The sequence below is a fragment of the Amblyomma mixtum genome, chromosome 3, assembly GCF_055824585.1.
Source record: "Amblyomma mixtum isolate Tamu chromosome 3, ASM5582458v1, whole genome shotgun sequence".
NCBI classification, from domain to species: domain Eukaryota; kingdom Metazoa; phylum Arthropoda; class Arachnida; order Ixodida; family Ixodidae; genus Amblyomma; species Amblyomma mixtum.
This window is the reverse complement of record NC_143014.1, coordinates 410,345,317-410,372,467: the sequence shown is the minus strand read 5'-3', so window position 1 is coordinate 410,372,467 and position 27,151 is coordinate 410,345,317. Positions and strand designations below refer to the sequence as shown.

Here is a 27,151-nt window from a genome sequence, read left to right as displayed (position 1 = left end):
TATGACATTTCTATGATAATTTTCTATGATTTGTATGATAAGTCTATGATATTTCTATGATAAACTGTGTGAGTTTATTGCAACATAGAACTTTTTTCAGCAGGGATGGCAGTTAAAACTATTACCATTATTTATAAAATATACCTTAATTTAATATATATATATGTATACATACATACTACATAAAACTTTGTATGCTGATTTCACATTTGGATTTTACGCTCCGCTAGCTGCAACAGTTCATCATCATCATCATTTATTAACCCTTAAGGGTCTCGTGGGGACATTACATAAGGGGGGGGGGATACAAGTGTCCGACGGTCATACATAAGAAAAGGCAGAAACAAGAACAAGAAGAGAGAAAAAAAGAATAAAAACTAGAAAGAAAGCTAGACAAAGCAAAACAGTAAACGAATTATGAAGTCAATCAAAGACAATGTGAGAAACAAGCAAAATAGTAAATACATTAATATAGTCAATCAAAAACAATGTGAAAAAAAAAACATAGAGAAATACACACCACAGTAAAACAACGCGTCAAATAAAGCGATCATTTTGTAGCACATCGCAGCTGATACATGGAAAGTTTTATTTTTCTTGGAAATGGTCGATGAGTAGCTGTCTAAAGCTGTCTAAAGCTGTCTAAAGTTACTGAGTCATTAAAACTAATACCCTCATATAGTCCTCCCCGGGACATCAATAGTTAAGAAGGAAGTATACAAGTGTATAATTAGTAGTACACAAAGCCTTGTTGTGTGCAATAAAGCCATTTTTTTCTTATACATGAAGCCCAATACTCACTGAAATAAAATTAAAAACACGAGCAGAAACCCGCGAAATACACGAGGCACCGCGACCCGCGAAACCGGCGGCACCGGCACCGGGAGGCACCGGCGGGGTATCAGAAGCGCAATTCGTTGACAATGTTAGACAACTACGCATGAGAAAACAAGTCATTTTATGAACTTCGCAACCTTTCGTTATAATTATTCGCTACAAGACAGGTGAAGATACGAGAATTACAAAAAAAAGAGAAATCGAAACTTTAGAGCACATGTTTTCCATTCGCCGCTTCCCGCGACCTCAACTTGCGCGCTTTGCGTGGTTTACTTGTCATGCCTCAAAATATTTTCACGAGCCCTTGACGAAGCGACAAATATCTATAATATAGCCAATGGATCCCCGAAAGTGCTCCATTTTGAGCTCTCAAGACGGTTGTGTCGTTGCGTAGAGCAGCGCGCGCACAGGTGCGGAAGTCATGCATACTTAGGGCACGCGCTTGTATATACACCTTCCTAATACCGCAAAAAGTTGTTCAGCCGCAGAAAAAGAAATACAATGGATGACCTTTTGGCGACTTACCTGTCATGTGTATGATTCTGGCATCGTAGTAACCGCCAGCGGTGAAGTCGTCGCCGCACCAGTAGACGCTGTAGTTTTTTCCCGGATCGAAATCCGCGACGTTCTTTGGTTCAAATGACTGAACTTTAGTGTGTTCAACAACAGCAGTTGTATGATCACACACGTACTCACAGTAGACGAACATTTCGGGAACAATTAAAACGAACCGCAAATGCGCACTAAGTTTGCAACGCGACGCGCCTTGATTTGGCAATGGACGCATCTCAACTACGCGGACAAAACTATAAGGCGTGCATAGGCTTTCATGCATCATGCGCAGCAAAATATAGTGCCACCTGTAAGCGATCGTACGACGCAATTTCTCATCGGCGCCTACTCCCGTCGAGATGGCGGCAGTCGTCCCCTCGACTCAAGAGGCTCACGTGAATCTGTCTCGGTTCGCCGGTCGGTCCAGAGTGCACACCGCATCGCCTGCCTCGAGTGGCGCTCACATGAATGTGGCTCGGTGCGTAGGTCGGTCCGGAGAGCATACCGCATCTCCTGGCTATCCTCTTCCATTTCCTTCGAATCGAATCGAGCCGCGATTCTTTTCTATTAGTGCACAGAAAATTACCTATGACACGGAAGGAGACCATCCGAAGCAAAGCATGCTGACTGAATAACCGTACGGGTTGTCTTCATGGCATACAGTGTCAATATTTTGCTGCGCATACAAATTTACCTGTTTGCACGTTGCTATTGGCTACATGGCGTGTTCACCCAACAAGTTTCCTGCTTGCGATTCAAGCCACTTATTGGTGTTGGCTTACTGGCGTCTTTGGCCAACAGCTGTACCAGTCAGGATTTTCTTTCCAATTCAAGCCACTCTGTTGGTGTTGGCATAATTTCGCGTTCCGCCAACACGGCCCAATAAGGAATCTGTTGGTGTTGGCTTATTGGCTTGTTTGACAAACAGAGTGCCAATAGCAATTCCTGTTTGCCATTCAAGGGCCAACAAGGAGAGACTGTTGGATTTTTTGATAGGGTATTTCTATTCGCGGATATGTTCAGTGTTTTATAAATTCAAAATTTGTAGCTACATAATTATTTTACAACAATATTTAACATTTGTTTCAAATTTTTTACTTTGTTGCCAGACTTACGTGAATAACCTTGGTGGCCAGATTTCTGAACCAAACTATCACTTCCCGCTTGTACTAAAAATGCTTAGTGGGAACATATTATTTGCTGACACAAAAACAGCCTCATTTCCGCAGCAATCAAAACAGCGTAAGTTCCAATCTTACAACAAAGACATTGTTGTTGAGCTTTCAGATTTTTTATGCCGTGTAGCCAGACGTTTGTGCTCATAATGGCAACTATTTCTATTCGCGGATATGTTCTGTGTTTTATAAATTCAAAATTTGTAGCTGCCACAGCAAATTGAATATTTTCTCTGGCCAAGTCGGTCCGCGTTTTGAGGCCAAGACAGAGGCGGGCGGGGAGCACATAGATCAGAACCCCAGAAGCGTGCACGGCGGAGTCTGATTTGCCAGTCGCAGGTGTACTTCCGGGCGACGCGTAAAATTTTCTGTGTATGCAGGACCAAGCAAGCGAAACGGGCGAAACACTTCACGCGACGGTGCTGCTCTAACAGCGCCCTACGAGGTCCACAAACAGTGCTAATTATTTACTGTCCAAAGTTCCTGCTATGCAGCGCGCGGGGCTGGAGGGAAGCGGCGGAGTGCTTGCCCTTTGCAAAAAAATACATATGAAAACAAAATGCATATGAAGGCAAAAAGAAATGAGCGCGCGCTGACACGCCGATTAACGGGGAGGACTCTGCGTAGACCTTCGTCAGTGCTGCTGTTTCCAAAGCCATAAAGGCGATCTAGTCGTGCCGACCACCCACTGAAAACTCGTCGCAGTGAAATTATTCACTCCATTCTCCCAGTCGCTTGTCCCGGCGGCCGCCGGCGCACTAGCTCAACGCCGAGTTACCATGGAAAAAGGACATTTTCCTTGCTCCATGATGCGCCGCGAGCTGTGGGGGCGAGATCTAGTGCGGAAAACCGCATGGCGCTCGCGAGCTGTGGCCGCCGTGCTTTCCAAAAGTCGGTGCTAGTTGCTCGCAGCCGAAAGGCGTCGTCGCGCACGCGGAGGCGCAGAAAAAAAGAGCGGCAGCACACCCGGACTGGATGTCGCCAAGAAGTCCTTCGTGCAACTTGGGCGCTGAGAAACTCCAAGTTCTCCTACAGCAGGTCTGGTTTGCGAAGACGGGGCTCTTCCGGAGTATTGGTGTAGGGCAGTCGTTTCTCACTTTGTTCCGTACCAAGGCAGGACGCCCATCCACAGAGCTGACCGATACCGACCAGTGGCACGTCAACATCCTACTGCTTGCGGCCCAGCACGGAGTAGGTTAATATTTTTCTAGTGAACGGATCTCACACGTTGAACTCAGAGCCGAACTGGTCGCTTTCAGCAGAAGGGAAAAGCTAATAGGCTTGAGTATTTCACGGTGTGTGTTTTGAATATTATAAGCGTCCTAAACTACTATGTCCTTCCCGAATGTATTTCTAATAGTGTATAGGTACGTTTTGGGATAATCAACGATCAATAGCCAATTACGACCGCTTAAATTTTTCTCTTGCTGGTTGAGCAGAAGATAACGCTCAACCCACGTGATAACTTATCATGTCATGTCTACTGTCATGTGGGGAGGGCCAGCGCAGCAGCAGCAGCCAGTGGACTACCGCACTAGGCGGCCCACCCACATGTTCTGAGAACATTGAAGAAATAAAGATGTTTGTAACCAATCAATCAATCAATCAATCAATCGCGCGATCACCGAACCCCTGACAGCGAGAGTCAGTGAACCAACTGGCGACAACCCTGCAGAGTTGTGCACAAGTGTAGTAGAAGTTATGGGCTTCAAATGCCTAAAAATTACACCAAACGATTATGTGCAACGATGGAAACTAAACAAATTTTATTAATTCCAAATTTGCAAACAAAGTTTAACATTTGTTTCAAAATTTAGACTGTTGCCAGACTTACGTGAATAACCTTGGTGGCCAGATTTCTGAACGAAAACTATCACTTTCCGCTTTTACTAAAAATGCTCAGTGGCAACATATTATTTGCTGACACAAAAACAGCCTCATTTCCGCAGCAATCAAAACAGCGTAAGTTCCAATCTTACAACAAAGACATTATTGTTGAGCTTTCAGATTTTTTATGCAGTGTGGTCAGACGTTTGTGCTCATAATGGAAACTATTTCTCTTCGCGGATATGTTCTGTGTTTTATAAATTCAAAATTTGTAGCTGCATAATTATTTTATAACAATATTTAACATTTGTTTCAAATTTTTTACTTTGTTGCCAGACTTACGTGAATAACCTTGGTGGCCAGATTTCTGAACGAAAACTATCACTTCCCGCTTGTACTAAAAATGCTTAGTGGGAACTTATTATTTGCTGAGACAAAAGGAACCTCATTTCCGCAGCAAGTAAAACAGTGTGAGCTCCAAGCTTACAACAAAGACATTGTTGTTGAGCTTTCAAATTTTTGATGCATTGTGGCCAGACGTTTGTGCTCATCATGGCAACTATGCATTTCTTATCACAGATATATTTCGAGTTAGAGTAAAAAGTATTATTTTATTTTTTCTGTTGTGAGGTAGCAATAATTTATGCAACATCTAGTCTAAATCTTAGTGAGTCGTCTGCATCAACGATGTTACAGCGGCGCCTCGCATCGAGCGCCCGTACCCGCGGTCCGACGCGGCATTTCGCCCTGCAGAGGAGCTGCCCAGCCCATATGACGTTTGCATGCGCCCAATCCACCGCTGCAGCTGTCAGTAAGGAGTCCTGGGTGGTATCGCCACGCATCCATAGGACCTGGAAGAGCATAAGACCGTAGTAAGACTAGCCTTCGAAGCCGCCAGGTCCCGAGGGATCTCGGCCGGTTGACAAGGACGCGGGGGGGAGGGTGGGGGGCAAGTCCGCCCTCCTGCCACTTATCTGAACTAAATAAAGTTTGTCTGTGCTAGCTCTGCGCGTAGCCCGTTCCAAGTGTTGTTAGCCCTCTTTTACCAACTAGCAGAGTGTTCATTTTTCTTTAATTTTGCTGCGCTGCCTTACGGCCACAGCAAATTCAATATGTTCTCTGGCCAAGTCGGTCTGCGTTTTGAGGCCAAGACAGAGGCGGGCGGGGAGCACATAGATAAGAACCCCAGAAGCGTGCACGGCGGAGTCCGATTTGCCAGTCGCGGGTGTACTTCCGGGCGACGCGTAAAATTTTCTGTGTATGCAGGACCAAGCAAGCGACACGGGCGAAACACTTCACGCGACGGTGCTGCTCGAACAGCGCCCTACGAGGTCCACAAACAGTGCTAATTATTTACTGTCCAAAGTTTCTGCTATGCAGCGCGCGGGGTTGGATGGAAGCGGCGGAGTGCTTGCCCTTTGCAAAAAAATACATATGAAAACAAAATGCATATGAAGGCAAAAAGAAATGAGCGCGCGCTGACACGCCGATTAACGGGGAGGACTCTGCGTAGACCTTCGTCAGTGCTGCTGTTTCCAAAGCCATAAAGGCGATCTAGTCGAGCCGACCACCCGCTGAAAACTCGTCGCAGTGAAATTATTCACTCCATTCTCCCAGTCGCCTGTCCCGGCGGCCGCCGGCGCACTCGCTCAATGCCGAGTTACCATGGAAAAAGGACAATTTCCTTCCTCCGTGATGCGCCGCGCGCTGTGGGGGCGAGATCTAGTGCGGAAAACCGCATGGCGCTCGCGAGCTGTGGCCGCCGTGCTTTCCAAAAGTCGGTGCTAGTTGTTCGCAGCCGAAAGGCGTCGTCGCGCGCGCGGAGGCGCAGAAAAAATGAGCGGCAGCACACCGAGAGGGCGCTGCGGTCGCCGACGGGAGGGGACGCGCTTCTCATCGGCCCCTGCTATTATGCCAATTAACGCAGTGTTAATTTACAGTTACCGCGATATATTTGGTATCAAAGTGTGCGCGAAAGTGCGGGGCATCGACCGGTACCAGTTTTGACCAAGCGGTACGTGATTCTCCCGATTTACGAGGACTTTTCTCTGGTGCGGTGCTAGGCCTAGCGTCGGCCTACCACAAGTACGGCCACCGGTGGCGACGGGCCCGGCCGCTAGGCCTAACCCGACGACGAGTACGACCAAGATGGCGTCCGAGAATGGAAGTGGACACGTCGATGGGAGACAACATAACGTCAGCGCCGAGCATCGGCAGTCTCGGCGGGCGTACGTCCATTGAAGTTCCCGGAGAGGACATTACACCGGAAGAAGCCGAAGGCTGGTCGGCCTCCGGCAAGCGCATCAAGCAGATCATGGCCGGCAAGGAAAACGGTGATTCCGCCGCCACTACTCGCCAGTCTAGACCCAAGACTAGGGCCAGTGTTGCTAAGAGAGTTGCAGCCTCGGTAACGAAAGCGGCGATGATGCCGATAGACATGCCGAAGGAAGACACCAAGATAGTCATGAGACCACGGGGAGGTCTCAACGTAGCGAGAACTGAGGTTTCAATAATTATGTCGGCCGTCATGACGGCGGTTCGAATAACGAAGGAAGAAGCCAAAGCAGACACCATCTGCACGAACGCGCAGCCAAACATCATCGTGGTACGCACCCCGGACGAGAGGCGTGCCACGCTGTACTCTAAGGTCAAAACCCTAAACGTAGGAGACAAGGCATACGAAGTCAGCGCCTACCGAACGGCGCCGGACGGCACGGTCAAGGGAGTCATCCGAGGCATAGCCGTACACGACACCCCGGAAGAGATAACCGAAAACATCGTGAACCCATGCAACCCCCTAGCGGTGGAGGCGCACAGAATCGGCAATACAACCACAGTGATAGTACTCTTCGCTGGACAAAAAGTACCGAACTACGTCAAGTATGGCTCGATATTTGTCAGGTGCGGGCTTTACCGCAAGCATTTTGACGTGTGCAGGCAATGCGGCAGGATCAGCCATAGAAGAGACGTACGCCCGAATCCCAATGCCAAAGTATGCTTCGGCTGCGGAATCGTGAACCCCAGCGAGGATCACAAACGCGAATGCAAGCCCAAGTGCAAGCTCTGCGGGGGACAGCATCCAACGGGCGAGAGGGAATGCAAAAACAAGTACAAGATGCCGTATGTGGTCAAAAAACGGCAATGGGAACGCAAGATGGAAGCCATGCAGCAACAACTGGGTCCGAAAAGCTTTCCGCCGCTGCGAGCGCCGTCTGCTGAGAGACCCCGCGGGGATTCGAGGCAGCGCGACAGCAGCCGCAAGAGGGACAACAGCAAGGGAGGCAGGAGCGCCAGCCGCCACAGACCGTCGCAGTCGGGGGAAAGAGTCACCTGGGCCGAAGCAGTCAAGGCTAACATGGCAGAGAAAAGACAACCACCGGCGCAAAACGCCACGAAGAAGTTCCAAGATGAGAATGGAATGGTAATAAAAGCCCTAAGAGACGAGAACGAGAAGCTAAAGCAGAGAATCGCCGAGCAGGACGCAACCATCAAGGAAATCAACGCGAAGCTAACGACGTTAATTGCGATGCAGCAACAGCAGCAGCTGCTGCCGAAGCCCGCACAAGAGAGGGAACAAGAAGAGATAACCGAGGACGAACTAGAGGTCGAGGTGGACCCGAGAGCCACGAAAACGGCGGGACCGGCTCCCAAGAGGAGAGCCATAGAGGTCGCCAAGGAACGAAAGACAATGGAGAGAATCGAAAAACAGGACGTCAGACTCGAGCGTCTGGAGGCGACCAGCAAGGAAACCAACGAACGACTTATTGCGCTCGCGCAAACGGTTCAGCAGATGACAACGAATATACAGAGCACGATCCAGAACATGATGGCGCAAATGCAAGCACAGCTGCAGACGCAGGTACAGGCACAAATACAATGTATGGAAGCACAGATCACCGCCAAACTGCAGCAATCATGGACGGGACAGCAAGTACAGCAGCATCCACACCCCCAGTGAGAGACCTCTTGGTCTGGCACTGGAACTGCAACGGCTTTACCGGCAAGAGAGCAGTGCTGCAGCAACACTTGCAGCAACTAACGAGGAAACCAGACGTCATAATGATTCAAGAAACACACAGCGAAGAGACGCCGAAACTACCGGGCTACCGGTCGCACGACAGCCCGCCGAGCAAAAGGGACACGTCCAAGGGCAAGGGAAGAGGGGTCTGCACCTTCGTTAGGAGAGGGATCACCTTCGTGGAACACGAAATGATCGGCAGAAGCGCCATCGAACACTGCACGGTGGAAGTAATCACGGGAAAGAAGAGGAGGGAGAGCACTTTCCTGGTGAACGTCTACAGCAACCCGTCCCACGGGCAACAGAAATTCAAGGCACTGTTCCACAAGGCAGCTTCAGTCGCGGGAAGCAATACGCTCGTAGTGTGCGGAGACTTTAACGCACCGAGCCAAGACTGGGGCTACCACAGAACTACGGTCAAGGGGAGAGAGCTGATGCAAGACGCCACCGACGTCGGACTGAACCTAATCACGGATCCGGCCTTTCCCACCAGGATCGGCACATCTGTTCCGAGAGACACAACTCCGGACCTTACCTTCATCAAAACTGAAGGAGGATCAAGAGAAGCGAAACGGAGAAACACGGGCCAAGAGCTGGGCAGCGATCACTACATCGTAGAGGTCGTCATACTGCTCGAAGGCCAAGGCAACACCGGCATAAGAAAGCATCGCATTACGGACTTGGACGCCTTTCGAAAGGCGCTACCCGCGGTGCAAGAGGACATTACGGACATCGAGCAATGGGCGGCCAACGTCGTTGAGACGACGGAAGGAGCCACCAAAGAGCTAGAGACGGACGAACGGACAGACAAGATGGACAGTCGGCTGGCCCACCTGATAGAAGCCAAGCAGTCCATAAAGGCGAGGTGGCAGAAGCGACGAACCAACCGAAGTCTAAGGAAGAAGATCGCCGAGCTCAACAGGCAGATCGAGGTCCACTGCAGGGTGCTATGCACCCAACAGTGGAACGAGGCCTGCAACGAAGCCGACGGACAGATGCACAAGGGCAAGACGTGGAACATGCTGCGGCACCTCCTCGACGAAACCAAGACCAAGGGCCACCAACACAACAACCTGGCCAGGATCCTACACAAGGCAATCTGCGAACACGGGGAGGACGAGGTCAAGCGGCGCTTGGACGCCAAGTACCTGCCGACCACCCCCACGGAAAGACACCCGGATTACCAAGGGAAGGAGAACGAGACTCTAGTTTGCGACATCCAGACCTGGGAAGTAAGAGTGTCCCTGCAGGAACTCAATGGAAGGTCTGCCGCGGGTCCCGATCGAGTGACCAACAGAGCGCTCAAGAACCTCAACGAAGCGGCCATCGAAACGCTCACGATCTTCTACAACAAGTGCTGGCAAGAAGGAAGGCTACCCAAGCAATGGAAAGCAGCCAAGACGATCCTCATCCCCAAGCCTGGCAGGCCGCCCAACATAGAGAACGTCAGGCCGATCTCACTCACTTCGTGCGTGGGAAAGCTCCTCGAGCACGTTCTCATGAACAGGTGGCAGCGTTACCTGGAAGAATCGGAGCTATACCCAAACTCCATCATCGGGTTTCGGAACAAACTCGGGACGCAAGACGCCATGATCTTACTGAAGAACGAGATCATCGACGATACGACGGGACCCAAGGACCACAGAGCCGTACTCGGGCTGGACTTGCAGAGCGCCTTTGATAAAGTGAGGCACTCGGCTATCCTGGCACAAGTATCCAGGCTAAACATGGGCAGGAGGACATACCAGTACATCAAAGACTTCCTGACGGAACGAACCACCGAAATCTGTGCGGGAGACCTACAGTTCGAAGAGAAGAAGCTGGGCAGCGTCGGAACTCCGCAGGGGTCGGTGATCTCCCCGCTACTCTTCAACCTCGTGATGATCGGGGTGGCCACCCGGCTAGAAAGAGTAGCGGGAGTCCGGCACACCATCTACGCCGACGACGTGACGCTATGGGTACCGGGAGGAAGCGACGGACACATCGAGACAACGCTGCAAGAAGCGGTCAACGCCATCGAGGAGCAGCTGGACGGGTCTGGACTCGTTTGCTCCCCGGCCAAGTCAGAACTGCTGGTGATTCCCCCGAAAGGATCGTGCAGGAAAAGAAAGAATATGGAAGTCAAGTACCAGCGTCCCAAGATCACGGTCAAGACGGCGGGAGGACAGGTAATACTGGAGGTCGAGAAGATTCGGATACTCGGGCTGCTCGTCCAGCGAAACCGAGTCAACGGTGACACGGTCAACAAGCTCGCGGGCAAGGCGGCTGCGGCAATGAGACTCATCAAGAGGGTGTCCAACAGAAAAGCGGGGATGAAGGAGGAGAGCCTGACTAGGCTCGTTCAATCCTTCGCAGTTAGCCACATAACGTACGTGGCCGCCTTCCACAACTGGAGGCCGAGTGAACTTAACAAGATAGCCGCCACCATACGCAAGGCGTATAAGGCGGCACTCGGTCTCCTCGGGGGCACGAGCACCGAAAAAATTCATGGCGCTGGGAGTCCACAACACACTGGACGAAATAGCCGAAGCAGAGAGAACGGCGCAACTCGAGCGTCTCTCCGAAACGGGAACCGGAAGACAGATACTGCGGGACCTTGGCCTCGAACCGAGGGAAGGCAAGCAGCAGAAAGACGTACCTATACCAGATAGCATCAACAGAAAGCTCAGGGTCTTCCCGATCCCGAAGAACGTGAACCCCGAGCACAACAGGGAGCGGAGGTTGGCGAGGGCCAGGGCTCTCGTGGACCTCCACGCCAGAGAAGAAGGCGCCGCCTACGTGGACGCGGCAGAGTATCAAGGGAGCACCGACGCATACGCGGCGGTGGTTGTCGGGGATCGACGGGTGCAACGAAGACCACGGTGAGCGTCCAGACTCGAGAAGCGCACCGGGCGGAGGAGGTGGCCATCGCCTTGGCCGTTTCCGACCCCGGTGTACTACAGTGTTGTGTGACTCTAGAACGGCAGTGAAGAACTACGCCAAGGGTAGGGTATGTAGTGAGGCCGCGAGCATACTGCGCAAGGCCGAAGACATCGGACGCAACAGTCCTGTGGTGATCAAGTGGTTTCCGGCCCACATGGGCAGTGACGTGTCGGAACGCGGAAACGTGAACGACAACGAGACGGCCAACTCGGCCGCGCGAGGACTAACCAACCGCGCGGCTGAAAGCACGGCCGACTCGGAGTCCTGGTCGCGGCGCAGTGCCAAGGACAAGATGACCACCTTCAACGAAATAGTGAAATGGTACAGACTGAACAGACAGACTATGCCGCCACCTCACCCGGGGCTTACCCGGAAGGAGGCAGTGTTATATATACAGTTACAGACGGGGTCCCTGCTCACCCCGGTGCTAGCTAAGCACGTGTGTCCGAGTGTGCACGCGAGCGACATATGCAGACTGTGCGCGAAGGAGAGAGCCACCGCGGCTCACATCCTTTGGGACTGTAGCGTAAATCCGCGCGAAGCCAGCGAGAAGACGACGATCCCGCCGCAACTACAGGCTGCAACGAGGAGCTGTGATCAAAAGACACAACTCAAGGCCGTCCAGCAGGTCTCGGCAGCTCTCGAGAGGCAGCGACCGAGCGAAACCGAGGAGAGGGGGCGGCACCCCCAGGAAGGGGGCGGCCGCCCTCTCGAACCCGCAGAAGTAGCGAGGGACGTAACAAGACCTCAAGGAGCACAACGCACGAGATTGACGTAGTGGCCGCGTCGCGGTAAAAGCTTGTCCTCCCTGCTTGGAGGGAGCCCAACCGACTCTGCAGGCTTTCTAAATAAAAGTTGTTCTCTCTCTCTCTCGCAGCACACCCGGACTGGATGTCGCCAAGAAGTCCTTCGTGCAACTTGGGCGCTGAGCAATGCCAAGTTCTCCTACAGCAGGTCTGGTTTGCGAAGACGGGGCTCTTCCGGAGTATTGGTGTAGGGCAGTCGTTTCTCACTTTGTTCCGTACCAAGGCAGGACGCCCACCCACGGAGCTGACCGATACCGACCAGTGGCACGTCAACATCCTACTGCTTGCGGCCCAGCAAGCAGTAGGATGACATTTTTCTAGTGAACCGATCTCACACGTTGAACTCAGAGCCGAACTGGTCGCCTTTCTGCAGAAGGGAAAAGCTAATAGGCTTGAGTATTTCACGGTGTGTGTTTTGAATATTATAAGCGTCCTAAAGTACTATGTCCTTCCCGAATGTATTTCTAATAGTGTATAGGTACGTTTTGGGATAATCAACGATCAATAGCCAATTACGACCGGTTAAATTTTTCTCTTGCTGGTGGAGCAGAAGATAACGCTCAAACCACGTGGTAACTTATCATATCATGTCTACTGTCATGTGGGGAGGGCCAGCGCAGCAGTAGCAGCCAGTGGACTACCGCACTAGGCGGCCCACCCACATGTTCTGAGAACATTGAAGAAATAAAGATGTTTGTAATCAATCAATCAATCGCGCGATCACCGAACCCCTGACAGCGAGAGTCACTGAACCAACTGGCGACAACCCTGCAGAGTTGTGCACAAGTGTAGTAGAAGTTATGGGCTTCAAATGCCTAAAAAGTACACCAAACGATTATGTGCAACGATGCAAACTAAACAAATTTTATTAATTCCAAATTTGCCGCTGCATAAATATTTTATAACAAAATTTAACAATTTAACATTTAACCTTGGTGGCCAGATTTCTGAACGAAAACTATCACTTCCCACTTTTACTAAAAATGCTCAGTGGCAACATATTATTTGCTGACACAAAAACAGCCTCATTTCCGCAGAAATCAAAACAGCGTAAGTTCCAATCTTGCAACAAAGACATTGTTGTTGAGCTTTCAGATTTTTTATGCAGTGTGGCCAGACGTTTGTGCTCATAATGGCAACTATTTCTATTCGCGGATATGTTCTGTGTTTTATAAATTCAAAATTTGTAGCTGCATAATTATTTTATAACAATATTTAACATTTGTTTCAAATTTTTTACTTTGTTGCCAGACTTACGTGAATAACCTTGGTGGCCGGATTTCTGAACGAAAACTATCACTTCCCACTTTTACTAAAAATGCTCAGTGGCAACATATTATTTGCTGACACAAAAACAGCCTCATTTCCGCAGCAATCAAATCAGCGTAAGTTCCAATCTTACAACAAAGACATTGTTGTTGAGCTTTCAGATTTTTTATGCAGTGTGGCCAGACGTTTGTGCTCATAATGGCAGCTATTTCTATTCGCGGATATGTTCTGTGTTTTGTAAATTCAAAATTTGTAGCTGCATAATTATTTTATAACAATATTTAACATTTGTTTCAAATTTTTTACTTTGTTGCCAGACTTACGTGAATAACCTTGGTGGCCACATTTCTGAACCAAACTACCACTTCCCGCTTGTACTAAAAATGCTTAGTGGGAACTTATTATTTGCTGAGACAAAAGGAACCTCATTTCTGCAGCAAGGAAAACAGTGTGAGTTCCAAGCTTACAAAAAAGACATTGTTGTTAAGCTTTAAAATTTTTGATGCATTGTGGCCAGACGTTTGTGCTCATCATGGCAACTATGCATTTCTTATCGCAGATATGTTTCGCGTTAGAGTAAAAAGTATTATTTTATTTTTTTCTGTTGTGAGATAGCAATAATTTATGCAACATCTAGTCTAAATCTTAGTGAGTCGTCTGCATCAACGATGTTACAGCGGCGCCTCGCATCGAGCGCCCGTACCCGCGGTCCGACGCGGCATTTCGCCCTGCAGAGGAGCTGCCCAGCCCATATGACGTTTGCATGCGCCCAATCCACCGCTGCAGCTGTCAGTAAGGAGTCCTGGGTGGTATCGCCACGCAGCCATAGGACCTCGAAGAGCATAAGTCCGTCGTAAGACAAGCCTTCGAAGCCGCCAGGTCCCGAGGGAGCTCGGCTGGTTGACAAGGACGCGGGGGGGGAGGGTGGGGGGCAAGTCCGCCCTCATGAAATTTATCTGAACTAAATAAAGTTTGTCTGTGCTAGCTCTGCGCGTAGCCCGTTCCAAGTGTTGTTAGTCCTTTATTACCAACTAGCAGAGTGTTCATTTTTCTTTAATTTTGCTGCGCTGCCTTACGGCCACAGCAAATTGAATATTTTCTCTCGCCAAGTAGGTCCGCGTTTTGAGGCCAAGACAGAGGCGGGCGGGGAGCACATAGATCAGAACCCCACAAGCGTGCACGGCGGAGTGCGATTTGCCAGTCGCGGGTGTACTTCCGGGCGACGCGTATAATTTTCTATGTATGCAGGACCAAGCAAGCGACACGGGCGAAACACTTCACGCGACGGTGCTGCTATAACAGCGCCCTACGAGGTCCACAAGCAGTGCTAATTATTTACTGTCCAAAGTTCCTGCTATGCAGCGCGCGGGGCTGGAGGGAAGCGGCGGAGTGCTTGCCCTTTGCACAAAAATACATATGAAAACAAAATGCATAAGAAGGCAAAAAGAAATGAGCGCGGGCTGACACGCCGATTAATGGGGAGGACTCTGCGTAGACCTTTGTCAGTGCTGCTGTTTCCAAAGCCATAAAGGCGATCTAGTCGAGCCGACCACCCACTGAAAACTCGTCGCAGTGAAATTATTCACTCCATTCTCCCAGTCGCCTGTCCCGGCGGCTGCCGGCGCACTCGCTCAACGCCGAGTTACCATGAAAAATGGACATTTTCGTTCCTCCATGATGCGCCGCGAGCTGTGGGGGCGAGATGTAGTGCGGAAAACCGCTTGGCGCTCGCGAGCTGTGGCCGCCGTGCTTTGCAAAAGTCAGTGCAAGTTGTTCGCAGCCGAAAGGCGTCGTCGCGCGCGCGGAGGCGCAGAAAAAATGAGCGGCAGCACACCCGGACTGGATTTCGCCAAGAAGTGCTTCGTGCAACTTGGGCGCTGAGCAACGCCAAGTTCACCTACAGCAGGTCTGGTTTGCGAAGACGGGGCTCTTCCGGAGTATTGGTGTAGGGAAGTCGTTTCTCACTTTGTTCCGTACCAAGGCAGGACGCCCACCCACGGAGCTGACCGATACCGACCAGTGGCACGTCAACATCCTACTGCTTGCGGCCCAGCAAGCACTAGGATGACATTTTTCTAGTGAACCGATCTCACTCGCTGAACTCAGAGCCGAACTGGTCGCCTTTCAGCAGAAGGGAAAAGCTAAAAGCCTTGAGTATTTCACGGTGTGTGTTTTGAATTTTATAAGCGTCCTCAACTACTATGTCCTTCCCGAATGTATTTCTAATGGTGTATAGGTACGTTTTGGGATAATCAACGATCAATAGCCAATTACGACCGCTTAAATTTTTCTCTTGCTGGTGGAGCAGAAGATAACGCTCAAACCACGTGATAACTTATCATATCATGTCTACTGTCATGTGGGGAGGGCCAGCGCAGCAGCAGCAGCCAGTTCACTACCGCACTAGGCGGCCCACCCACATGTTCTGAGAACATTGAAGAAGTAAAGATGTTTGTAATCAATCAATCAATCGCGCGATCACCGAACCCCTGACAGCGAGGGTCACTGAACCAACTGGCGACAACCCTTTAGAGTTGTGCACAAGTGTAGTAGAAGTTATGGGCTTCAAATGCGTAAAAATTACACCAAACGATTATGTGCAACGATGGAAACTAAACAAAGTTTATTAATTCCAAATTTGCAGCTGCATAAATATTTTATAACAAAATTTAACATTTGTTTCAAAATTTAGACTGTTGCCAGACTTACGTGAATAACCTTGGTGGCCAGATTTCTGAACGAAAACTATCACTTCCCACTTTTACTAAAAATGCTAAGTGGCAACATATTATTTGCTGACACAAAAACAGCCTCATTTCCGCAGCGATCAAAACAGCGTAAGTTCCAATCTTACAACAAAGACATTGTTGTTGAGCTTTCAGATTTTTTATGCAGTGTGGCCAGACGTTTGTGCTCATAATGGCAACTATTTCTATTCGCGGATATGTTCTGTGTTTTATAAATTCAAAATTTGTAGCTGCATAATTATTTTATAACAATATTTAACATTTGTTTCAAATTTTTTACTTTGTTGCCAGACTTACGTGAATAACCTTGGTGGCCAGATTTCTGAACCAAACTATCACTTCCCGCTTGTACTAAAAATGCTTAGTGGGAACATATTATTTGCTGACACAAAAACAGCCTCATTTCCGCAGCAATCAAAACAGCCTAAGTTCCAATCTTACAACAAAGACATTGTTGTTGAGCTTTCAGATTTTTTATGCCGTGTGGCCAGACGTTTGTGCTCATAATGGCAACTATTTCTATTCGCGGATATGTTCTGCGTTTTATAAATTCAAAATTTGTAGCTGCCTAAGTATTTTATAACAATATTTAACATTTGTTTCAAATTTTTTACTTTGTTGCCAGACTTACGTGAATAACCTTGGTGGCCAGATTTCTGAACCAAACTATCACTTCCCGCTTGTACTAAAAATGCTTAGTGGGAACTTATTATTTGCTGAGACAAAAGGAACCTCATTTCTGCAGCAAGGAAAACAGTGTGAGTTCCAAGCTTACAACAAAGACATTGTTGTTGAGCTTTCAAATTTTTGATGCATTGTGGCCAGACTTTTGTGCTGATCATGGCAACTATGCATTTCTTATCGCAGATATGTTTCGCGTTAGAGTAAAAAGTATTATTTTATTTTTTTCTGTTGTGAGGTAGCAATAATTTATGCAACATCTAGTCTAAATCTTAGTGAGTCGTCTGCATCAACGATGTTACAGCGGCGCCTCGCATCGAGCGCCCGTACCCGCGGTCCGACGCGGCATTTCGCCCTACTATAGTGAACTAGAATACTTTCTAGTTCACTATAGCCCTGCGGAGGAGCTTCCCAGCCCATATGACGTTTGCATGCGCCCAATCCGCCGCTGCAGCTGTCAGTAAGGAGTCCTGGGTGGTATCGCCACGCAGCCCTAGGACCTGGAAGAGCATAAGGCCGTCGTAAGACAAGCGTTCGAAGCCGCCAGGTCCCGAGGGATCTCGGCCGGTTGACAAGGACGCGGGGGGGAGGGTGGGGGGCAAGTCCGCCCTCCTGCCACTTATCTGAACTAAATAAAGTTTGTCTGTGCTAGCTCTGCGCGTAGCCCGTTCCAAGTGTTTTTAGCCCTCTATTACCAACTAGCAGAGTGTTCATTTTTCTTTAATTTTGCTGCGCTGCCTTACGGCCACAGCAAATTGAATATTTTCTCTGGCCAAGTCGGTCCGCGTTTTGAGGCCAAGACAGAGACGGGCGGCGAGCACATAGATCAGAACGCCAGAAGCGTGTACGGCGGGGTCCGATTTGCCAGTCGCGGGTGTACTTCCGGGAGACGCGTAAAATTTTCTGTGTATGCAGGACCAAGAAAGCGACACGGGCGAAACACTTCACGCGACGGTGCTGCTCTAACAGCGCCTTACGAGGTCCACAAACAGTGCTAATTAATTACTATCCAAAGTTCCTGCTATGCAGCGCGCGGGGCTGGAGGGAAGCGGCGGAGCGCTTGCCCTTTGCAAAACAATACATTTGAAAACAAAATGCATAAGAAGGCAAAAAGAAATGAGCGCGCGCTGACACGCCGATTAACGGGGAGGACACTGCGTAGACCTTCGTCAGTGCTGCTGTTTCCAAAGCCATACAGGCGCTCTAGTCGAGCCGACCACCCACTGGAAAACTCGTCGCAGTGAAATTATTCACTCCATTCTCGCAGTCGCCTGTCCCGGCGGCCGCCGGCGCACTCGCTCAACGCCGAGTTACCATGGAAAACGGACATTTTCCTTCCTCCATGATGCGCCGCCAGCTGTGGGGGCGAGATCTAGTGCGGAAAACCTCTTGGCGCTCGCGAGCTATGGCCGCCGTGCTTTCGAAAAGTCGGTGCTAGTTGTTCGCAGCCGAAAGGCGTCGTCGCGCGCGCGGAGGCGCAGAAAAAATGAGCGGCAGCACACCCGGACTGGATGTCGCCAAGAAGTCCTTCGTGCAACTTGGGCGCTGAGCAACGCCAAGTTCTCCTACAGCAGGTCTGGTTTGCGAAGACGGGGCTCTTCCGGAGTATTTGTGTAGGGCAGTCGTATCTCGCATTGTTCCGTAGCAAGGCAGGACGCGCACCCACGGAGCTGACCGATACCGACCAGTGGCACGTCAACATCCTACTTCTTGCGGCCCAGCAAGCAGTAGGATGACATTTTTCTAGTGAACCGATCTCACACGTTGAACTCAGAGCCGAACTGGTCGCCTTTCAGCAGAAGGAAAAAGTTAAAGGCTTGAGTATTTCACGGTTTGTGTTTTGAATATTATAAGCGTACTAAATTACTATTTCCTTCCGGAATGTATTTCAAATAGTGTATAGGTACGTTTTGGGATAATCAATGATCAATAGCCATTACGACCGGTTAAATTTTGCTCTTGCTGGTGGAGCAGAAGATAACGCTCAAACCACGTGATAACTTATCATGTCATGTCTACTGTCATGTGGGGAGGGCCAGAGCAGCAGCAGCAGCCAGTTGACTACCGCACTAGGCGGCCCACCCACATGTTCTGAGAACATTTAAGAGCTAAAGATGTTTGTAATCAATCAATCAATCGCGCGATGACCGAACCCCTGACAGGGAGAGTCACTGAACCAACTGGCGACAACCCTGCAGAGTTGTGCACAAGTGTACTAGAAGTTATGGGCTTCAAATGCCTAAAAATTACACCAAACGATTATGTGCAACGATGCAAACTAAACAAATTTTATTAATTCCAAATTTGCAGCTGCATAAATATTTTATAACAAAATTTAACATTTGTTTCAAAATTTAGACTGTTGCCAGACTTACGTGAATAACCTTGGTGGCCAGATTTCTGAACGAAAACTATCACTTCCCACTTTTACTAAAAATGCTCAGTGGCAACATATTATTTGCCGACACAAAAACAGCCTCATTTCCGCAGCAATCAAAACAGCGTAAGTTCCAATGTTACAACAAAGACATTGTTGTTGAGCTTTCAGATTTTTTATGCAGTGTGGCCAGATGTTTGTGCTCATAATGGCAGCTATTTCTATTCGCGGATATGTTCTGTGTTTTATAAATTCAAAATTTGTACCTGCATAATTATTTTATAACAATATTTAACATTTGTTTCAAATTTTTTACTTTGTTGCCAGACTTACGTGAATAACCTTGGTGGCCAGATTTCTGAACCAAACTATCACTTCCCGCTTGTACTAAATATGCTTAGTGGGAACTTAATATTTGCTGAGACAAAAGGAACCTCATTTCTGCAGCAAGTAAAACAGTGAGTTCTAAGCTTACAACAAAGACATTGTTGTTGAGCTTTCAAATTTTTGATGCATTGTGGCCAGACGTTTGTGCTCATCATGACAACTATGCATTTCTTATCGCAGTATGTTGCGCGTTAGAGTAAAAAGTATTATTTTATTTTTTCTGTTGTGAGGTAGCAATAATTTATGCAACATCTAGTCTAAATCTTAGTGAGTCGTCTGCATCAACGACGTTACAGCGGCGCCTCAAATCGAGCGCCCGTAGCCGCGGTACGACGCGGCATTTCGCCCTGCAGAGGAGCTGCCCAGCCCATACGACGTTTGCATGCGCCCAATCCACCGCTGCAGCTGTCAGTAAGGAGTCCTGGGTGGTATCGCCACGCAACCATAGGACCTGGAAGAGCATAAGACCGTCGTAAGACAAGCCTTCGAAGCCGCGAGGTCCCTAGGGATCTCGGCCGGTTGACAAGGACGCGGGGGGGAGGGTGGGGGGCAAGTCCGCCCTCTTGCCACTTATCTGAACTAAATAAAGTTTGTCTGTGCTAGCTCTGCGCGTAGCCCGTTCCAAGTGTTGTTAGCCCTCTATTACCAACTAGCAGAGTGTTCATTTTCCTTTAATTTTGCTGCGCTGCCTTACGGCCACAGCAAATTGAATATTTTCTCTGGCCAAGTCGGTCCTCGTTTTGAGGCCAAGACAGAGGCGGGCGGGGAGCACATAGATCAGAACCCCAGAAGCGTGCACGGCGGAGTGCGATTTGCCAGTCGCGGGTGTACTTCCGGGCGACGCGTAAAATTTTCTGTGTATGCAGGACCAAGCAAGCGACACGGGCGAAACACTTCACGCGACGGTGCTGCTCTAACAGCGCCCTACGAGGTCCACAAACAGTGCTAATTATTTACAGTGCAAAGTTCCTGCTATGCAGCGCGCGGGGATGGAGGGAAGCGGCGGAGTGCTTGCCCTTTGCAAAAAAATACATATGAAAACAAAATGCATAGGAAGGCAAAAAGAAATGAGTGCGCGCTGACACGCCGATTAACGGGGAGAACTCTGCGTAGACCTTCGTCAGTGCTGCTGTTTCCAAAGCCATAAAGGCGATCTAGTCGAGCCGACCACCCACTGAAAACTCGTCGCAGTGAAATTATTCACTCCATGGGTGGTGTCCAACTGACGGCGGACATTGCGTCACGGCGCAGCTTTGTCACGTGAATTTGAACTTCCGGGTCTTTTCTGTCGTTTGGTTTCCGTAGGCATTGCTTGCAGACGTGCGGTTTCGGTCTTTCTTTTCTTAATACTGGCGCTCACATTGCTGGAAAAAGGATGTTGTGCGCTGCCGCAACCTGCAGAAACTTCATTGCAACGAAATGCAACATGTTCCGAGTGCCATCAAGTACAGGGAACGGCAAGAACAGTGCGCCGTTGCGATCCGCTGGCAGTCTGCCTGCGACGGTCAACCCTATGCTGTGCTTCGAGCATTTTGTTGGCGGCAGAGTTTGAGAGCGTTGTGGAAGTTGAAGAAGTCGGTAAAGTAGGTTGTTTATCTCCTTGAGGAGCACCAATTTCTCGCTCGGAAGACTTCGGCTATGTGCCACAACCGTTCTCACATGACGGCGGCAGCACCGCGCGGGCTATGTTTGCAAATATATGCTGTTCGGCCTCCGTCAGTACAGCGACAACTCAAGATGTTAAAGGACAGGACGATTATTCCTAGACATTTGCGCTAATGCGAGTAGCTCGAATTCATAGCTAATACTTAAAGCGTGTGTTGTTACTGCCGTCAGCTGTCGAAACGGCGACACCGCGGCCTCGTACGGCGGCATCTCGTTCGCTGGCACAGTTGCTCTGGTCGCAGTGTTAAGACATGTTTACGAGCACTTGTAAGAGTTATAAATTGTTCTATGAGGCCATTCTCGCTAATTTCATGCTCAAACTGAAACACGTTTTCACCAGAACACTAGTCGACATGAGCACACAGCAAGTGTCGAAAATTATAATTAAGCAACCTGTTACACATAAGTTCCCTGTTTGTGTGGAACCGCATGTTGCAGTAATGTTTCTTCGTTTCCTGTGTGTGGAGAAGGAGGCTGACAGACGAGGTGATCGCATTAGAAAGTGATAAGAATTATTAACCGCCTTTCTTTTCATACTTTTAGTCAGTAAGTTGGGAAAAGCTTCACTTCAGGATAACACAATTAAAAATAAATGGCAGCCAACATAGCCTAGCTGTTTTTCACCTTTCATTGTACAGAACTTAGTAGAATTGACATCTGAGACAAATGCTATAATACTGAACTCTCACTGTGCAGCAAAGTGTCATTCGCACACTGTTTATGTGCTGAACATGCATATGAAGTAAATAAATGTCTACGTCTATAGCTTGCATATGTGATGCATTGCATGTTTGCATGTAGTAATATTGAAAATGATTGACTAATTGAGAGGTACATTGGTGATTTCAATAAGTGCAAGATGCTACAAGGAAGGCAGAGGCTGGTCTAGTGGTCGTTGGGTTCATAACGATCAAGAGTAATAATCATGCTATAAAATTGTTTTTTTATTAAAAAGCCAAGGAACGCATTGTGTTCAGTCATTCCAGACTTTTTGGTATCACTAGTGTCTTAGGGATGGTTTATCAATGTGCAAGCTGTGCCGCATTGTTAACGCCAAAGCTAAAACTGGATGCAAATGCCTTTTGCACAAGACTTTGTAACAGGGACTTGTAGAAGATTCTGAAAACAACTCGTATCAAGCTTCTTTGTGTGCTGTAAAAGCTGAAGCATGATATTTTTTTTACGCTCGACCATACTATTTATTATAATTTACTATTTGTCACAAAGATCTGCATTAAACTCATTTATTACATGCTGTAGAAAATGCGCTGCGAAAGGTTTTGCAAGACACAGATATGATGTTATACCTACAGGACAAGAAGAGTTTCTCGTTAATAGCTGAGAAACTTGCTCCTCTTGCAGTTCAACAGTAAAGCTGCCCACGTCAAGAGCTTGTTCTGCTTTTGGCTCCTGTTGCTTACTGTTCTGTGTTTGTGCCTGACTTTGTTTACGTTCAATAAAACTTCTTTTGGGGCTAGTTGGTGCATTTTGAATCTAAGAAAAGGAGCAGCACCAAAGCATGCAAACACAAACAAAGAAAGGAGAAGAGACAAGCGCTGTAGTGCCTGTAGTGAAGCTCTGTAGCAGGCTTTGGTGCCTTGTTTTGGCTTTTAGGTTTTTATTAGGAAAAACAAGGCAAGCTCATCTTTTGCCTAGTTGCTAGTGTTGTTACTTACCTACCTTACCTTGAACATTGTGCATACAGTGCGTAAGTTATACATCTCCACATTTCTATACATAGCTAGGCATCAACAGCTGAGGTGCCAATCATTGGCGACATCTGTCTGTTCACAGGCTGGTGGTTCTCCTTCAACTAGGCTCAGAGCACGAAGTACAGGGTCGTCCACTCTTGGGGTGATCACCGCTCCCCGTGGCTGCGCTCCGCGGAGCGCCAGTGCGTCCGGCGCGGCCGCGCATCGAAGCAAAGCTGCGCATGCGCGGGGGGAACTAGGGGAGGTGCTTCGCGTCGTCTGCTACAGCGCTGGAGCGCGCCGCTCTAGCTTTGCTGTGAAGCGCACTTCACTGAGCTCCAGCGACTGAGGGACCGAGACGGCATCGCGGGAAAGAGCACTTTAATCGCGGCAGCGTATTGGTTTCGCCTAGAGCATGTGAACAGCCTGTTTCTTCACCGTCAGAAAGTCAATTCAATGCAGAAACTGAAACAAGCATCTCCGCAGATAAACGACTTAAGCATTGCCCCCCCCCCCCGATTGATGAGGATAAAATGACTAAAGCGCTATTCTTTTGCGCGCTGTGCTGGTGCTATTTTTTGTTGTTGCCGCAACTGTTAGTGCCGTGTGTCTGGAGATCCTATCAGGCGCGCTTTTCTTGGTTTAGGGCGATGACGTGATGAGCATAGCGCGCAGTTTCGTGCATCGCTTGATGCTATATCGAATTTGATTAATGGGGCTAATAAAATGGCCAACATCCGTGTAAAATCAGGAAAAAAAAATTGAGCGATTGTTCACTCGTATATATATTTTGTTCATTTGCTTGTCATTTCTTCTACCATTAAGCCGGGCAATAAAAACAGTACTTTGACAGAAGCTAATCAGTGATCTCAGCTTCTCCGCGGCTATTTTATTGTTGTGTTAATGTCGCTCGTAGGTGTTCGTGGATCGCTTTACGGGATGTGCGACACTGCGCTGTCCGGCATAGCAACTGATTTCTGCGATCAAAGGGTCGCAACCTTACGCCCCATAGTCATATTTCTAGATCCGATAAAAAATACAACTTATTTACGTCATGTGAAGCCGCGGTGGCTCAGTGGTTAGGGCTTCCGACTGCTGATCCCGAGGGTGCGGGTTCGATCCCGGCCGCGTTTCGATGAAGACGAAACGCAAGGCGCCTTTGTACTGTGCGATGTCATTGCACGTTAAAGAACCCCAGGTGGTCGAAATTCTCCGGAGCCCTCCACTATGGCGTCCCACATATCCTGAGTCGCTTAATGTCGTTAAACCCGATAAACAAACCAACTAACAAATTATTTTGATTACCATCACTTGATGTAAAATCGCCGAAGCAGTTCCGGTTCGTTGTGGGATACCTGACGCGGGAAGTCGCATTCTAAGGTAGATTAATCGCAAATCAATTCTTTGATTATTACATTCATAAGCTGTTGTAAGGCAGGTAGCACTGACGTTTCTTTTTTCTTTTTTGAGTCTCTGGGATCAATGCACACTGTCTGAGAATGCTGTTTGTGTTCGTTTTGAATAGGCGGTTGGAGGGGAAAAGCTATGAGAGACGTGTCTGTTTTCTAGCTTACAATTAAGCTGTATTCTGTGAGAAAGAAGCAACACAGAGAAGTCAAGTGAAAGAGGAAAGAAATGAGTGACATATATTTACAAAAACATTTTCTGCACAGTTAGACACGGAAAAGACGTTGAGTAAAAGACATGACACTTTAGACGTAAGAGGCACAACTATTTCTGCCTGAAAACAAACGAAGTGAGTCACCATCTCTCTTGAAGACGGTACTTGTGAGGGTGCCCTTCACCTCAGAAAAAGTGGTCGGGGTGGGGGAAAATGCATAACCCAAGTTGAAAGGAGGAGACAAGCGATGGGGCTCGTGCGATACTTTGGTATGGATATGTGAGCGTTTCTTGCTTACTGGTGTGCCTTTTTTTTGGTCTGTTTTCTCCTCGGCCCATATCTTCGCTCTAATCGCTGTTGGCGTCATTGCAGAGCAGTTCTTTCTTAAAACTCTACTCTGTTCAGTAGCGAGTGGCTTCGCCACCACCGTCAATGACAGCTCGCATTCTGCTTGGCATGGAGCTGTACAGCGAACGACAAAAGCTAGTGTTGGACCTAAGGCGATCCCACTCCTCTTCCACAGCTGTCCAAAGCGCGTCCGCTGAGAGGCTGTGGAGTTGTCGGCGTGCCATAGAAAATTTCATTCTGCCCCAAACATTCTCGATGACGTTGATGTCGGGTGATTGTGGTGGCCAGTCCAGAACTGCCACGCCACGGTCGTCCAGGTAGGCACCGACCTTTCTTGCCTTGTGAATCGGAGAGTTGTCGTGCTGCAGGATAAATTCATTGTCCGGAAATGGTCCTCCGACTAGATACGGCAGCAGCACGTCGTCCAGGATTGAACAGTATGAGTCCGCATTGAAGCGGCCCTGGATTTGAACAAGAGGTCCAAGTCCTTCAGCAGTCATTACGCCCCAGACGCTCACAGCAGAGCGGCCGCTAGCTGCGACCCGCTGGATAAACTCCGGCATGTATCTATAAAAAAAAATTGTATTTCCTTTTTTAAACAAGCAGATGCAGAGTCTGGACTGAGAGTAATGAATACCGAAATGTTCTGACCTCTTAAGATTTTGGCTTGGCACTAACAGGCTGAAACGCAATTGAACTCGTCCCCAGAGTCAAATATACAGCCACCGTGCCTTTCCTGTCATTCCAGTGGTTATCACGGAATATAATACGAAAGGAATGAACAAAGACCCCGGTGGCCGCACATTTTGTCATTTTTGATCTCATTACAATATGGCGCAGGCTACCGATCCCAACTCGCGGGAACGAAACCTGGCCGCGGCGGCCGTGTTATGAGCGGTCGAAATGTAAAACGCATTTGATGTATGCGATATCATAACATTTTAAAGACCGCTTAGACGGTCAAGGTTCTTTTAGCGCGCTGTTCTATGGCGTCTCACATAGCCTATGTGACATAAGACGTTAAATCTAAAATACAAGCACCAACATAGATCACGATTTATGCCCAGCTTCAGGCAAACATTTCTTCGCTCGTGGGTCCAGCACAACGCTAGTAAATCGGAGATTGTCTTTGGTTTCAAAATTTTCTAAACTCTTTGGCAGGAAGTAAATACGGGATACAGAAACGTATATATAATCTGGGATGAAACCCAAAAATCGTTGCGCTGAAAATATGGCTTGCGAGATGACATTTATTAGCTCAATATTTCCTTTAAAACACGGAAGAAAAAGCGCAACATGAATTATAATTTGAACACATGCTATCATTGAAATTTTTTGAATAGAGTAACAAGCTATCAACATCTTCGTTTCCATATCTGTGCAAAGTTCCTGCGCACTTGCAAGACATGAGAGCTCACGCTAATTATGCTTACCGGCAGTTCTCGGGGCGCCAAACTCGCTGCCTCTGGTCCCATCTTGTTGTAAAGGTGGACTCATCTGTGAAGACGACTTTTCTCCATTCGTTTTCGGTCCACTGCTCATGCTGAAGGGCGAAATTTACGCGCTTTACTTTGTTGGCCGCGCTCACTATTGGCTTTTGCGCCGCCGTTCTGCTTTTCAGACCTGCCGCGTAGAGGCGACGCTTGATAGTCGTGTCTGAGACGCCATCCAGCCCGAGGTTATTCTTAATTTCGCGAACAGTTGAAGTGGGGTTGTCAGCCACCGCCGCAACAATGGCCATGTCGTCCTCTTCCGTGGTCACTTTGGGCCGGGCTTTACGGGGAGCATCAGCAATTCTTCCTTCCTTTTTGTACGCCTGGATGATTCGATTCACAGTTTTAAATGGCCGATTAGTCATCTCTGATATAACTCTTTGGGAATAGTTTTGAAGGCAGAGATCTACAATGCGCCGTCTTTCATTTTCTGGCACCCGCGACATGGCTACCTTTTCGAAAGTGCACCGGGAAATGAAATGGGCCTGCGCTGTCAAAGAGTTTTTGTCGCCGAAGGGGCATGGGAAGCAGCAAAAGATAAAAGCAATCCATATTCCAAAGCTGATCGCACGATGATCATGCAAGCCGACAGAACTGCGGTCAGAGTAAAAACGTCCGCTGGCCTTCGCTTTTACGAACAATCCGAGAATCATTCGCTTGAGAGTGGCCAGCCCCTTCGTTGAGCAGTCATGAGCAGCCACGTATCAGCATCGTAAGCTGATAAGAGCGGGTAGC

At 48.6% G+C, this 27,151-nt stretch overlaps 1 protein-coding gene and 1 pseudogene across 1 annotated transcript; both read left to right on the top strand.

The window, feature by feature from the left end:
- The first annotated feature begins 6,552 nt into the window (after window positions 1–6,552).
- On the top strand, window positions 6,553–8,185 carry LOC149357635 (uncharacterized). The gene is made up of 2 exons (XM_089576641.1): window positions 6,553–7,601; window positions 8,182–8,185. Exons 1-2 carry the CDS (start codon window positions 6,553–6,555, stop codon window positions 8,183–8,185), a joined length of 1,053 nt encoding a protein of 350 aa, XP_089432767.1.
- Window positions 8,186–8,712: 527 nt separating this feature from the next.
- LOC149357634 (uncharacterized) lies at window positions 8,713–12,059 on the top strand (annotated as a pseudogene).
- The last annotated feature ends 15,092 nt before the right edge of the window (window positions 12,060–27,151 follow it).

Bases quoted from the DNA above. Each gene is read 5' to 3' on its own strand.
- LOC149357635 (XM_089576641.1), top strand. From the start codon at position 6,553: ATGGAAGTGGACACGTCGATGGGAGACAACATAACGTCAGCGCCGAGC.